Raw genomic sequence first — 14,758 nt, forward strand, 5'->3', positions numbered from 1 at the left:
GCACTGCTCTACCCCAAGGGGAAGAGGGGTGTAGGACAAGGGGAAAAACAGAAGTGCCAGGTAAGCTGCTTCCTCCACGAAGCTTTCTAAAGCATCGCTCTGTGATTTCTACTGATTGTTCATTAGCCAGAACTGAGTCACATGACCATTCAAGGGCATCTGGGAAAGTAATTTTACCTGTGAACATTTAACTGTCTTCTCTTAATTAGGAAGAAAGGGAGAAGAAGTACTGAGAAGGCAACTAGCACTGACTACCACAAATAGAATTTCTAATTCTTCCTTCTTTGCTACTAATTGGCTGAACATTGCAAGAACAAACTCCGTAGAAACAAAAGATAAATATAGTTATAAAACATAAATGTGAGCACATCACAACAGATTGCTATATTTTTCAAATTTATCCTGTTTAACTCAGTCTTTTCACATTTCAGCAAAAGCACTAGGCATCTATTACCTTAGATTTATGGTTGCATTTCCACCACTTGGGACAGAGCTGTGTACATGGTAGGCATTTGCTCTGTGCGTGTGTACATTGTGTAAACCAAGGAATGAATTTGGCATGCGATATAGCACTGTCCTGTGTAATGTGGTCATAAAATATGTCTTCAACCTTGCTGGCATGTTATGGGGAGCTCTGCAGAAGTGGTTGGGGAGTGGGTTTTAGTCTTTGTTTTGGTGTGCTTTTGTTTTGCTTATGCCACTGCCAGATGTGTAGCTTTCTGATGATTTGACTTCTATAAACATAGATTTTGGGAAATTTAGAAAAACAACAATTGAAAAGCTAGCCCTGTTATGATTAAACAAGAAAGTGCAATGACCCCATTCTTTATCGAAAAATTATTGTTCTGTCTTCTACCTATCCCAACCAGAAAAGAACCCTTACTTTCTATAATTATGATTTTTAAATTTCCTCCATCTGAAATAATAGTATTGAGTATGATTTTCAATCTATACACACAGTAAACATGAGTGCAATGACTCCAGTGACACTTTCCTAAAACACCCAATAGTCTCTTCTCCACACCTTCCACCAGGTTTAGGGTGCACCATTCTTCCCCTCTCCTTGAGAAAGGGTCCTTTTTGTCCAACTATCTGCTCAAATGCTGTCTCAATAGACAGTTCACAGCATCACAAAATTAAAGGCCATGATGAATGCCAGGAGGTTCTGCATGTCTAATATGCTCCCAGATGATGCCAATGCTGGTAGAGCCTGAACACATTTTGAATCGCAAGGTGCTTGTTTTAGAACTGGGTTGCACATTGAATCCTGGGGGAATTTTTATAAATGCTAATGCCTGGGTTCCACTCCAGAGAGGGTGGATTTATTTGTTATTGGGTTCAACTTTGATATTAGATTTTTAAAAGCTCTCCCAGATGATTCTAATGTGCAGCAAAGTTTGATAACCACTGCTATAAACCAATTAGAATACCTTTTTTCCACAAGTCCCTTGAAATGTACAATTTGGTACAATTTATCTTATCCTTGTTTGTCCCCACTATGGTGGATACCAATGTTTGGGTCTTTTTTATTCAAGGAGAGTGCCTACCTTGGGTCCTCTTTCTTGGCATGGGCTCAGTCAGAGTTTGTGGACTACGTCAGCATGTAGAAAGATGCTCGTTCTACTAACATGCTCTGGCAAGAAGGGAGAGGTGATTTACTTTTCATTGTAAACATAGGTCCAGCACATTTCTACTTACTGCAATTCCTTTGCCAGCCTTCTTCCAAGGAAGATCCTAGATAAAGGGTATAGAGATCTTAGGAACTGAGGGCAGAGAAGAGAGAAACAAGGGAAGGGAGATGACAGCAAAGAGGAAGGGGCGAGAGTAAAGAAGGGAAGGAGAGTGGGAAAAAGAGATAAAAAGCGGAGAGAGTGGAAGAAGAAGAATGAGTAGAAATGAGAAGATAAAGACAGATATAAGAGTACTGAAAAAAGTTGTTAGTAGATATTTACTAACCACCATCTATGAGAGGTGACACACAGATTCTGTTGAGATCAACAAACTTATGGTCTCATTAGAAGACAAGAATCAAGTACTTCAAAAGTTACATAAAACTATGCAATAGTAGAAGAATAAAGGGAAATAATACCAGAAATAATACAGGACCTATAGACAGAGTTACTAACAAATGGGAGCTTTGGGCAGTAGATAGCATGAACTCCATTTTTATGGGTAGAAATGGTACCAACTCTGTTGTAATAAATTCCTTACTCTTACTTTGCTCTATCAACTTAACTCAACATTAAGCATATTCTCCAGTAGGTGCCTACTGAAGAAATAACATTCAACCTATTTCATATCAGGAAGTCTTTCAGGGAATTTCTAAAAATATTTATTTTACAGTAATTTCCTCCAGCCTGTGCCATCCAGTATGTTGCTTATGAATATTCACTTTGAGAAAAAAATAAATTATCAAAATTTACTTGGAGTTACCCTTTGAGAGTCTCATCCCCACTCCCAACCCCATGATGCAAACCCAGAGCTTTCTTATTAGGGTTGAGGTACTGATAACTAAGGTTTTATAAGACTAAATAATGGAAATTCAATCTGTTCAAAGTGGTGAAGAATGGGAATCTTGTTATCTTTTCTAAGAAACATTCTTAATTTAATGTGTTGAACTCTGGCAATACAAGTCCCTTTAGTGACATAAAAGCAGCCAGTCTTTACAAGACGCTGACAGATGTTGTGATAGCTTTTTTACAGTGGAGCTGAGTTTCCTGCTCTGCCGTATGTAATTAGGCATGTAGATAGAGCTTTACTCATTTTACTAGCCCAACGGGAGGGAGTTGGGGCAGGGACCCCAAAGCTCTGCTTATGAAAAGGAAACATTCTCTTTCTTTAACAAGTAACTGCATCTCAATTTCTACAAGAAATGTTTGTGTTTTTATTTAAGAAATTCTGCACAAAACTAAGTTTGTGGTAAGGAAAACATCATTTCTATTAATTTCAAGCAAACGTAATGTATCCATTTCATAAGGAACTTGGATGGTAAAGATATGGTACACATGTGATTTAAGAAGCAGCATTTAGATATGGTACACATGCGATTTAAGAGGCAGCCTTTTTAGTGTCCTAGCAAACTCCTTAAACACAGAATGCATTGTCTTGCAGTCTGGCTCATCTGAATCTGCTCGACTTTCCTATTTTACCTTTTTAAATTGTTTGTTCTGTGCATAGGACTGTGGTACCTAAAATGCTAGTGTCAGTAAACAGTTGAATTTCTGGAGTTTTCTAGGTCAAGGTAGCATCTCTTACTTTCAAGTTCTTGACATTTTTTTGCCATGTTTAATTGGGAACTCTGTGTCTGGCTCATAAAATCTCTGCAGAATGCCTAGCTCCCTTCAACTTTCAAGTTTAAAAGTACAGTTTGTCTAAGAAAATAACTGAGGCCCCTGGGGGACAGAGAGCACTCTTTGGATTGCCTTTCTTTGCAGGCTCCATTTTAGGGCCAAGTCCCAAAGGTTGACTCATGTGTGACTCCAGTGTCACCTCCTCTGCACCAAGCAGAAAATGTAGGAATCCATGTTTCACATGAGCTTGCCATATATTCTCTATTAGAAATCAAGCACTAGGACAGAGCAGTGAAATGTAAGGAAGCAATCAACGAGGGCACAAGAAGCCAAGGGGCCAAAACCAGAATAGGGCATCTCACTTGAGGAAAAGACAATGTGAGAATGCAGACCCACACAGCACCAGGCTCTAAAAACAGGAACTCACAGGACCCAAACAAGGAAAGAGAAAACTGGGGAAATTCATAGACATGTTGCTCTGTAAGTTGGAAGGAGCCTGCCTCCTAGATGTGTGTGTAGGCCAGTCTTGACCTTTTCCAGCTTTATCAAGGAGGTAATGTCCCTTGCCCAAGATGAAAGAGTTGTCCAGAAGTAGAGCCAATTTCACTATTCATGCTTCCTGTGTACTAGTCCAGTGGGCAACTCACTAAGGAGATAGCATAATGCAGGACAGACAGACAGTGTAGTGGGATGATAAGTAAATGTGCACCAAAGCCAATTCTGCTATTTACCGGTAGTGTTACATTGGACACAGGACTTAAACTTTCTGAACTTTAATTTTGTAATCTATAAAATGACAGTAATAATATCTCCACATAAGCGTGGCTGATACATAAAAGGCATTTAAATATTCGCTCCTTCTTCTATACCTCACTGCATCTCATCAAGTCCACATTTATCAGAGGACTCACATATGCAAGATTACCTCATAATTCAGCACGTTGGTGTCTTTTGTCCACGCAGAATACAGAATGGTCCACATTTGATTGCAGTAACATTGCTAGAAACTGTTAATAGCATATAGTGCTCCCTCCTACTAGTAAGAATACATTCTGCTTTCAGACTAAAATTTGACAAGCCTCTTATAGGCCATGCCAACACTTTGAAAATAAAACTCTTGAAGTTTCAACAGAAATATATTTTTACATGATAGGATGAAACCATCTGGAACTTACTGCTTACATGGATTAAAAGCTGCATCAACAATAGGGCTGTTATGAACTCAGGCTCCACACTGTCTCCTAAAGGGATTAGACAGGCCTCATAATGTGTTAGAGGCAGAAAAAAGTGACCCAAGAAGGGGCTAAATCCTTAGTTGTCATTAGCATTTTCTCATGTCAACACTGCGATTTGAGAAGACAGAAGGAATTGACTTACTTTATATACTTGTCTGATCCTTTAGTACTTAATGAAAACTAGAATGTTTTATTTGACCCCTATGGGAAAACAGCTAAACTGGGCAGTTTGTTCCTGAAATAAAATATCAGCAATCAAAATACTCTCAAAATCCCTTAGAAATCAGAACATCACAGATTTATTTGAATGTAGATACCCCAAGCTTATAGGTGACTGTTAACATTGCTTTATTTCCTTTATACCAAAAGTAGAAATGACAGAAAAAAACACTCTTGACCGAAAGCAATACCACTGACCTGGTCTCATTGAGGAGCTGAGCCAAAACTGCCCATATTATGGGGAAAGGGAAATTCAATCAACATTAGCAAACACTCATGCAATTGATGAAATACAAAATGGAGTCAGTGGCTTGGTAAATGTCCTGTGGGTAGGCTGAATCAATCCAGTCTTAAAAAACATACATTTGCCCAATCATGCTTTTAAACAGCATCTCTTTAAAAACAAGTTATATTTACAAATATCATCCCAAAATGTGTCTGATATAGTCTACTATTATAAATTTAAGGCGTTCTGATATTCTGTTCTTCTGCTGGTGAAGCATTGTTCTCCTGGTTCTATTTCCATAGAGGATAATCCAGAGATTTCCAATGGTGTCCAAAGGGCAGCAATGAGAGAGAATAAAAAAAGTGATTTACAGGAAGAGTTCTTTTGGTTCTGGCTCAGCAATGTGCTTTATGCTGTAGGATTTCTTCACTTTTCTATTGATGGCATTATGCCTAAGCAGAAGAGAAACCACAAGGCCAAAATTAGATAAAACTATGGTCAAGTTACAAGACGTATAACACCACTAAACAGCTCACAAAAAATGGAAATTATCCTCACACAAACCACACTGAAGAACACTTCATTCCAGTAGGCAAATTATTCTCTTTTCGTATAAACTACACTTTAAACAATAAAAGCAACAGTCATGTAATAACACACACTTAGTAAACAACTTTTTTCTTTTCCTTTTTTTTGGGGGGAAGATTAGCCCTGAGCTAACATCCACCACCAATCCTCCTCTTTTTTTGCTGAGGAAGATTGGCCCTGAGCTAACATCTGTGCCCATCTTTCTCTATTTTATATGTGGGATGCCTGCCACAGCATGGCTTGATAAGTGGCGCATAGGTCTGTGCCCGGGATCTGAACCAGTGAACCCTGGACCGCTGAAGTGGAGCTCATGAACTTAACTGCTATGCCACCCGGCTGGCCCTGACACACTTAGTGAACAGTTTTTAATTTTGCTCTGGAAGTAATTTCTCAATCATAGTGATTGGAATCCAGGCAAAATTGTACAGTCAATTTTATCAAAGTCAAACAAGACAGGAAGTACAGTACTGTTGGTCAAGCAAAATCAAGAGATATTTACAGTTTACATGGATTCACTGGTAACACCTTTTATTTTCTGATAATATTGAATATTAATAGTTTAAAGAAGATGCTTTTTCTTTGAGTATGTGATTCTGAGTAGTAGCATGTTAGAAGACCATAAGTAGGTAAATCTATGGGAAAAAGAAGAAACTAGGGAACAACAATGCTGTTTCCCCCTCAATACTTGATACCCAGTAAGCCTATGGAAAGAAGCACAAGCTCAAGACTTGGAACAGTTTTGCTTTTTAAGTGAATTTCCTTTTGGGTAGATGCATTCATTTTTATGAGATGTTAGTCCCATTCTGGGTATAAAATCTTCCAGACAGGAGTTATCTCCTGAGGGTGAGCAAACCTATATATTACTAAATTCCTTCTTGTTGCTACACCAGACAAAAACAAACTGTTTCTGGTAATGGTACTTGTGAACGTGAGAACGTATTTGGATGGAGAACCCCAAGTTTCGTTTTATAGCCTCAAAATCATGCTTGCTTACAAAGACCATGCAGTCTATTCTCAGTGTTCTAGTAAATATTTGATCATCATCACCCTCTGAAAGTTATAATTCTTATTTTTGTTTATGCCTCTGAATAGACCTTTAGAGAGTTGTCCATGGGCAAGGAAGGGAAGAAAGTGAAAGAAAAATCTCGTTGGTTAAAAGACGTTCTAGGGACTTTCAACTAAACATGATGGGTTAAACACACATATTTATCACCCTTTCTTACAAAATAACTCTAAAATGAAAGTAAAGAAATAAATGAATCAGGGAAATGGGAGAGGAGATGATAGACAAAATGTCAATAATACTTCAGAAACGGGAAGGTGGCTGGACACGTGGAATTGATTTTGTGAGCAGAAATCTAAGCCTACAGCCAGGCACCTGAACAAACTGATTTGCACTGCAAGACACAGGAACTAGAAGTACCAGGTACTTCTGAAGGGACAGTGAGTGCTGTGTGGGTGCTGAAAGTGGGAAGATTATTTGAAATTTATTTTTGGAAGTAGCAGTTCATACCCTAGATTACCTTCATGACTCAATGCAGCCAGGTGACTGCTCCTTTTCCAATGTGAAGGAAGACGGGAGGTTACAGTTTGGAAGGCATGAACCAGAGAGACTCTGAATTCAGCTGAAGTATGTGGAAATCATGAGATTAAGTGAAAGTCTCCCTATAGAACACAATTCTTAACCCGTCTCCTGCTAGTTTGACTCACAGAATCCCAACAATCAGGTTTATGAGCCCTAGCAGGAGACTGGAGTATCCTTATCTTGAGAAATAAACTGGCCAAGAGAAAAGACCTACAAATACTGACAATTAGTGAGTTTCCCAAGAAAAGAGCCTAGTACTCACCAGTTTCTGGGAAGCAACATCTACCATTCAACAAGCCTCATCCATAAAGCCAGAGCTTCTACTCAGCTTTAGTGTCTTGTTCTTAAATATGAATGAGTTAGGGATCACCAGGCATATGAGGAAAGCACTACTATGAAAGACAGAGACCAAAATAAACAGAGAAATGGAAGTCAACGTGAATAGAGATAAATTAGGCAGGTGATGAGAACTTCAAAAAATTATAACCACAACAAGAAAAGAAAAACTGGGGAAAATGTTTGCAATTCATATCACAAAGGGTTAATCTTCATAATATGTAATATATAAAGAGCTGCTATAAATCAACAAGAAAAATACCAGAATCTCAGTAAAAATGAAGGATTAAAAATAGTTCCTTCATACAATGGAATAATATACAGCTATATAAAGGAATGAAGATTCTCTATACTATACATAAAGATCTCCAAGGTGTTAGGTGAAATAAAGCAAGAAGAAAAACTGTGTGTATAGTATGCCACCTTTATTGTAAAAAGGAAAGATAAAATATAGATTTGTATTTGTAACTAATTGTAAAATTTAAATGTCTTGCATATATGATGCTATAAAAAGGAAGAAAGAGAAAACTGACGAAGTGCTAGTAGAAATTAGCACTATTATAGTAGAAATAAAAAGTAGAAAGGTGGAAGGTAGCATTCCAGAAATATCCTAGAAAGAGCTAGAAAAAGCAAAAGCATGGGTAAACACAGAAGAATAGTTAGAAAATTTGAGGATTGGTCCAGTGTTTCTAACATGAGAGTAACAGGATTTGCAGAAACAGTGAACAGAGAAATTGGAGGGAAGAAAATTTTCAAAGAAATTATATAAAAACATTTCCCAGAACTGAAGCAGATAGGTTTCCAGACTGAAAAAGACTGCTGAGTGCCCACGCCCCAGGAATGAAAACGGAATCATGGCAAAGCACCAAGAAATCAAAATACTGAGGATAAGGAGAAAAATTGTAAAAGCTTCCAAGGGATTAGCAATCAGGGAGGAAAGGAGCTACTCAACAGACACATCAGAAACAAGAAGAAAAGGAAACAATGTGTTTAAAAGACTCTAAGGGAAAATAATATCCTCCCCAGAATTCTACACCCAGCCAAACGTTCCTAATACATATGAGGGCAAATTGAAGATATTTTTAGACAAGTAAAGTCTCAAAAAAATTAGCGTTAGGAAGATGTGTTTACCAAAGCAAGAGAATAAACCAAAAAATGGGAAAAGACAGATTCAAGAAATAGGGCTCTTCACAGGAGGTAAGCAAAAGGAATCCTAGAATGATGTATATAGGAAACTCCAGGATGACAGCTGTGTAGACAGCAGCAGTCCAGACTAGGGCAGGAGGAAAGAGGGTGTCTCCAGGAACAGACTGAAAATGAGAGATACCTGATTTTTGTCTGATACCTGAATTTTTGTCTGATTTCTGTCTCCAGCAGCGTGTTTAGAAATGAATTGCAAGCTAAGAAATCAAAATTATTGTCTCCAGGGAAAACATAAAGTTATATGAGAAAGGAGGTGTAATATAGTACACTGCACAGATCCACTGTGATTAATATTTAGATAGCGATACTAATAACAAACACTGAATCTGATTTAACCTCAAAGAGTGATATGACTATGTTGATGGTGGGAAAAAGAAGTAGGTGTGTGTTGTGCTGGGGTGGGGGGTAGTGCTGGATGCTAAAGTAGAGCTGGACAAATTTGGTTCATCATTGAGAATATGGATTTTGGAACCAGACTGATTGAGTTCACACCCCAGCTCCACAATTCATTGCCATCTTTACTGTGAAATCTTGGGCAAGATACATAAACTCTCTGTGTCTTGGTTTCCAATCTGCAATATGTGGATAATAATAGTATCTACCATCTTGTGTCATTGAAGATTAAAACAGTTAATATGCATAAAGCACCTGGAATATTCTTTGGTACACTGTAGGTGCTTTATAAGTGTTAGCTATCATTTCTATCTTCTATAGTAGGATGCCAACAGATAATAGAGATAATATCTAAAATTGAAAATCTGTATGAGCGTGTTATTCAGGGGTACAGAATATTAGGGAAAAAATATCAAGTTAAAAGCAAGTGGTTGATTCAGGGAGTGAATAAAAGTTAAAAAATAAAAGTTAAAAAGAAGGCTTAGGTTGTAGTCTAAGGATACTATCATTTAGACATTGATGGAGCATTTTTCTTTAATATAAGAGGTGCTGTGTTCAAAAACACTAAAAAGAACACTTTCTGTACAAGAAAACCCAGCACGATTAGCTCTGAGTCTATATCAAGTAAAATGTTAATCTGAGGCATTTATCTGAAGAATATCAGGATAATTCGAGCCTCCCAGGACCCTTCAATTACCTAGTTCTGAATTACCAGTATTCAAAGAACAAAGTGTTTGGGTAATTCTGGCATGAATTATTCAGATAATTTGCTGCTCCTTGATTTCATTTTTGGATATGAAGTCACATTCTCAGTGACCAAAATTGGAAAGAAGAAAAGGCTTAAATTTAAATAACAGTTTTTCAAGTAATTTAACTCGCTGACTCATCTAGGCATGGATTCCATATTTCCATAGCCCATGGTGACCAGACAGCAACTAACTTAGAGGATCAGTCTAAAATGGCCCACAGGCATACACTACATTTCCACTGATAACCAAAATAGGGAGACTTGGCTGTTTTTGTGATCTCCTTCAGAGCTTTCCTGAGAGCATATCTATAAATCCCATCTACTAAGAAATGGGATTCTGGCTCAAAGATTGGAAATTTGTACTCAAAGTACCCAAACTGAAACTCACTGTAGGTAGGACTTGTGGACATGTAAGCCAAAGGTCTAGATTTACACAGAGCCCATCATTCTTTCTGTGGGATGACAAACTCAGTCCTTTTTGTTTTATTTCTTTTTCCCTCTTCTTCCTCTTTTCCTTTCTCTGGCTCTCCCTCTCTCCAAACATTTATGATGTCCCTACCATGTGCCAGGCACCAAGATAGACACTGGGGGTATAAATGGGGGTATCGATGGTCATTGCTCTCATGGAATTCTTAGACCTTTCATGGGGCTTACTATGTTTTAACCATATCCTCTTTTAATTCTCTCTTGATTCTGATCTCGCTGAATGAAGGGACCAGGTCTTATTCTGGCACAGCAAAATGTGCAACTTAGAGCTAAAGATACTGTTGAAATGAGTGCTCTGGCGATCCAGGGATGTGGTGCTCAGGAAGGTTATACATCTACACTGTTCTCAGCATGGGAAGGAAAATCCCAAATGACTGTGGTTGAGGCAGGGATGCTTGGCGAAGGTACTGGAAGGTGTCTGGGTAAAGTCTCTATATGGTACTTTTAAACCTCAAAGGACTTGCTGCCTCTTTAAAACTCTGGCTGTAAGAAAGTTCACAGACAGGCCCTGCTCTTTTAACATACAAAGACATCCTAGTGGTGGCAGATGTGTGGTGTAAATATGACACTAATAGAACATGTGTCCCCTTTGGAGTTACACAATTCAAAACTGGACCCTGGGAGGAGTGAGGAAAAGAAAATGGAAGTGGGAGAAGGGAGCTGTTTGTTCTTAAGTTTTGTGACTAGACTTAAACCAGGATTAGCATGCTGAAAGAATGTACTTCTAGTGATATGATTTTGGATTCCAGGGCAGAACTCCCCTCTGCACCCTCCTACCTATAGTTCATCAGTGTTCCACATGTTCATTTCCTGCCTTCCAAGGACAGTGCTTTAAGACAGAACATGGAACCTTAGCTGCAATAGCTTTTTCTATGTCTCAGCTCATCATGCTCTGATACTAAACTCTGTTTCACTATCTCCCTGTGGCAGAATATGCTTTCTTTTTCCAGAGGGTATGAGGAGCTTATGAAAAGAACCTCCATTTGTGAATCATGCTCTCATCAATCTTGGGAACTCTGGCAGCTTTTATAAAGAGTTTGCTAAGTTGTGCTCAGACACTGGAAAGATCTGATCATTTTAACTATTTCCCATAACATGGACATTTTTTCCTACAAGATGCTACTATGCAACAGCCAACAACAATGCAAAACTCTAGTTGGTTTCAAAGGAGAACCTGTCACTTAATTCATGTAATTTGAGAAATGGTTCAAGATTGGGGTCTCCTTTCTCCTCCAAGTCATAGGGACAAAGCTAAAGTATGAAATAAGAGTTTCCTCTCTGAAACTAATTTGAACCCTGGGGAGGCAGAGGTAGAGGTGAGAGGTGCAGAGTTGTGCAGGGAGCGCTGAAGACCTGGGGAAACATGCGGAGGTGTGGAGGGGAAGGAGGCCAGATAGACTCTAGGGATTTCTGGAGCAGAGGTACCTGGTATCAACTCCTCCTGACTGATTGGCTCTGGACCCCTGAGCTAGTATATAAGAAATGAAAACACAGAAAAACACACTTCAGATCGGGACTTAGAACTTGAAACCATAGTTTTTGAGCAGAAACTCTAATGTCTGTAGTGTTATTAAATACCCCTTTAGTATTAGCACTTTAACAAACTTTTCCGAACTGTTACGTTGGTAAGATTCGGTCTGCTTTAGGGGGTTCACTGTAGAATTATGCATTCATCGTATTCTCAATAGCTTGGTAATACACCTATGACTGAGTAATTATATGATTAGTCCCTCAAGAAGCCTTAAAAAACACATGGGCTAAAAAGAAATACTTTCAGGTCGAAAATTTAAGACAAAATTAAAATGTGGTTATTTTATTATACCCAGAGAAATTATGGCAAGGATGTATTTGGTCAGCAGCATCAGCGATTCCCTTTTTGTGCTGACTGAATGTTTCCATCATGACCCTGGAAATGCTGTTCACTGGGCCTGGGGGTACGCTCTGCTTGGCACAGTTTTCAGCCAGGACCTCACCTCTCCTTTCCCAATGTCTTCCACATCTTTGCTCATTTTTCTGTTTAGTATCATGTCCTGACAATAAGGACAGAAATGTGTGTGTCTGTGTGTTGGTAATGGCGGGGAGGTACCCTGAACTCTTCCTATTGGACACAGCAGATGACCACTGCCATAGCCTGACATCACCTCAGCCAAACATACCCCTCTCTTTAAAGTGTTTGTTGAACAACCTTGACATCTATGCAAAATATTTGATACTAGCTCTTGGCTCTGGATGTATATTCCCAGTGTGACTAATTCCTTGGCAGTAAAACTCACATTAATGGTGTTTATTGCTTAATGTCTTTTTAAGGAGTTTACTCTCATGCTGGTGCTGGGATTAGGGGTTTCCTGATGCTAACTCATCAGGTCCCAGTGCCCCTGTGGTCAGAGAGGGTGTGACTGGTGGTGGCCAAGGGTCAATGCCCTTTGTCAGTAACCAGAACTAGTACTCACTCCATGTGTTACAGATCTCAGATAGACTTAAACTCTGGGAAATGAATCTCTCATTGGCATTTCCAGACAAGTAATTGCAAACATTCTCTTGGAGTTGTAATAACTCAAAACCAACTTATCTTTTATAAGAAAACGTAAAGATAAATCTGCTTGTTATAGACAAAGTCATCCTCTGCAGTTGAAAGACACTGGGAAAGCTGTTCAAAGTAATAGAGGTGAATCTAATTTTAAAGGGCATTGAAAAGAAATTTAGATTCTTTGCTATCAAGCTATGACCAATTTAGAAAAACAAATAGCAAAGAGAACCCCCTCACAGGGCTAACATTCTTTAAAATGTTGTATTTATTGCCCCTATTTTTCCTTTACCAGGAAAAATAAAAATTTCTTAGAAACTAAAATGTGATTCCAACGTATGCCTGGAATGAGGGTCCACTGCCCCACTCTTTCTCCAAGGGCTGTCCTGATAGGGCCATTCAGTGGCATAAGGTTTGGAACCAACTCCAACCCAATGACTGCCGTTGGTTTCCAAAGTTGTATGATCCCTGCTATCCGAGAGGAGCCATGTTGCCATCAAGCAAATTCTTGGGCCAAAATTTGAAGGCATCACTGACAGATGAACACTTGAGTTCCTTTCTTTCTTGCATCTTTCTATGGGATGCTCTTTCTATGGGTCCCACAGGCAAAATGAATAGGCACTAGAGTCAATTAGGTGTTTCTCATGCCCACATCCCCATGCTAGTTTTAATTTCTCTGAGGAACCTTTATTTCACCTAGAGATATCCATCCTTTCTTCATCTGAGGAGTGAACTGGGCTGGCTCTCCCTGCCTCTGTGTGATTATGAGTGAATCAGAGAGACCCTCCCTCCTGCCCCCTTGCTAGCATGAACAAATGAGTGGGTTTTCATTTTCTATGGAACACATGGCAAACTAAAACCAAGATGAAGTATAAGTTAATTTATAAGGTAGGGAGGGGAAGAGGTCAGGATGCTATTTAAATACGCTCAATATTTTTAGTTTTGGGATTCTGTTTATCACTGAAATCAAACTCTGTTAATATGTATAACCAGTGAATTTGATGGGTTCGAAACTGAGCCTTCAGAAGGACTGTTCCTTAAACTGAGTAGGTAGGTGTTAATCTAGTGTCAGATATCTCCATAACCTCCTTTTGTGCTCTGATTTTGATAATCCTATTATAGTAGATTGTTCAGCTTTGTTCTCTTGCTTGTAAAAAGACAGGATGAAATATTTTTGGCAGGAGAATCTACTGTGATACTAATTGTCCTGTTTCCAGGTGCTGGAGGAGCCTGGAAGAAATGAGAGGTATTCATTCTCCTTTCCCCTCCCAAAGAGTTTGCCAAGTCTTTGTGTTTCTCTCCCTCAGGGTATCATTGGTGACTTCTGTTTAGGGACAAAAGCAGAATTTTCCAGGCACCAGAAGACACATCCAACCTAAGATGGGGACAAAGAAGGGTATGGGGGTGGGGAAGACAGGTTGGGAGAATCAGAAGTGTGCCAAGACCAATGTCTGGGAAGTGAATGGGGATTTTTTTCTATTTCTTTCCCACCCCCACGCACTGGGGTCTCAGCACTGGCCAAGGTTTCCTGCTCCAGTGTGGCCAGAAGCAGCCCAGACTTAGGCCACACGTGAGCCTGACCCAAGCAGAACACTGGTGACCAGTAAATACCGAAGCTCCAAGGTGCTTCCTTCAACTTATTCAATTAACAAGACCCCTGGGGGCACCCACTAAAATGACTGAGATTTTCTTTTCCTCTAGCCTGAATAGAGACCTGGAGCAGATTAAATCTGACTTAGAGGGGAAAAGAAAGGAGAGTGACATTTCTTGCACCTTAGTATTCTGAACTAAAATTCATACCGACAGCAAATACACCCATATTTGTGTGTGTATAATTGTATATATGCACATACACACATTCACACAAGTATTTTGGAGGATTTTGGAAGAATGCTGAAAGGTGTGTCATGTTTTTCTTTTAATTT

At 39.1% G+C, this 14,758-nt stretch overlaps 1 protein-coding gene across 16 annotated transcripts in view; it reads right to left on the bottom strand.

Moving 5' to 3' along the window:
- Positions 1 to 4,799: 4,799 nt before the first annotated feature.
- SNCAIP (synuclein alpha interacting protein) overlaps positions 4,800 to 14,758 on the bottom strand; it is a 138,396-nt gene continuing 128,437 nt past the window's right edge. For all 16 annotated transcript variants that reach the window (XM_070569447.1, XM_070569452.1, XM_070569444.1 and 13 more), the window contains one exon: positions 4,800 to 5,422. In XM_070569447.1, coding sequence (XP_070425548.1) covers positions 5,338 to 5,422 — 85 coding nt within the window. In that variant the 3' untranslated portion in view covers positions 4,800 to 5,337. The remainder of the gene's footprint in view (positions 5,423 to 14,758) is intronic.

Source organism: Equus przewalskii, chromosome 13 (genome assembly GCF_037783145.1).
Source record: "Equus przewalskii isolate Varuska chromosome 13, EquPr2, whole genome shotgun sequence".
NCBI lineage: Eukaryota > Metazoa > Chordata > Mammalia > Perissodactyla > Equidae > Equus > Equus przewalskii.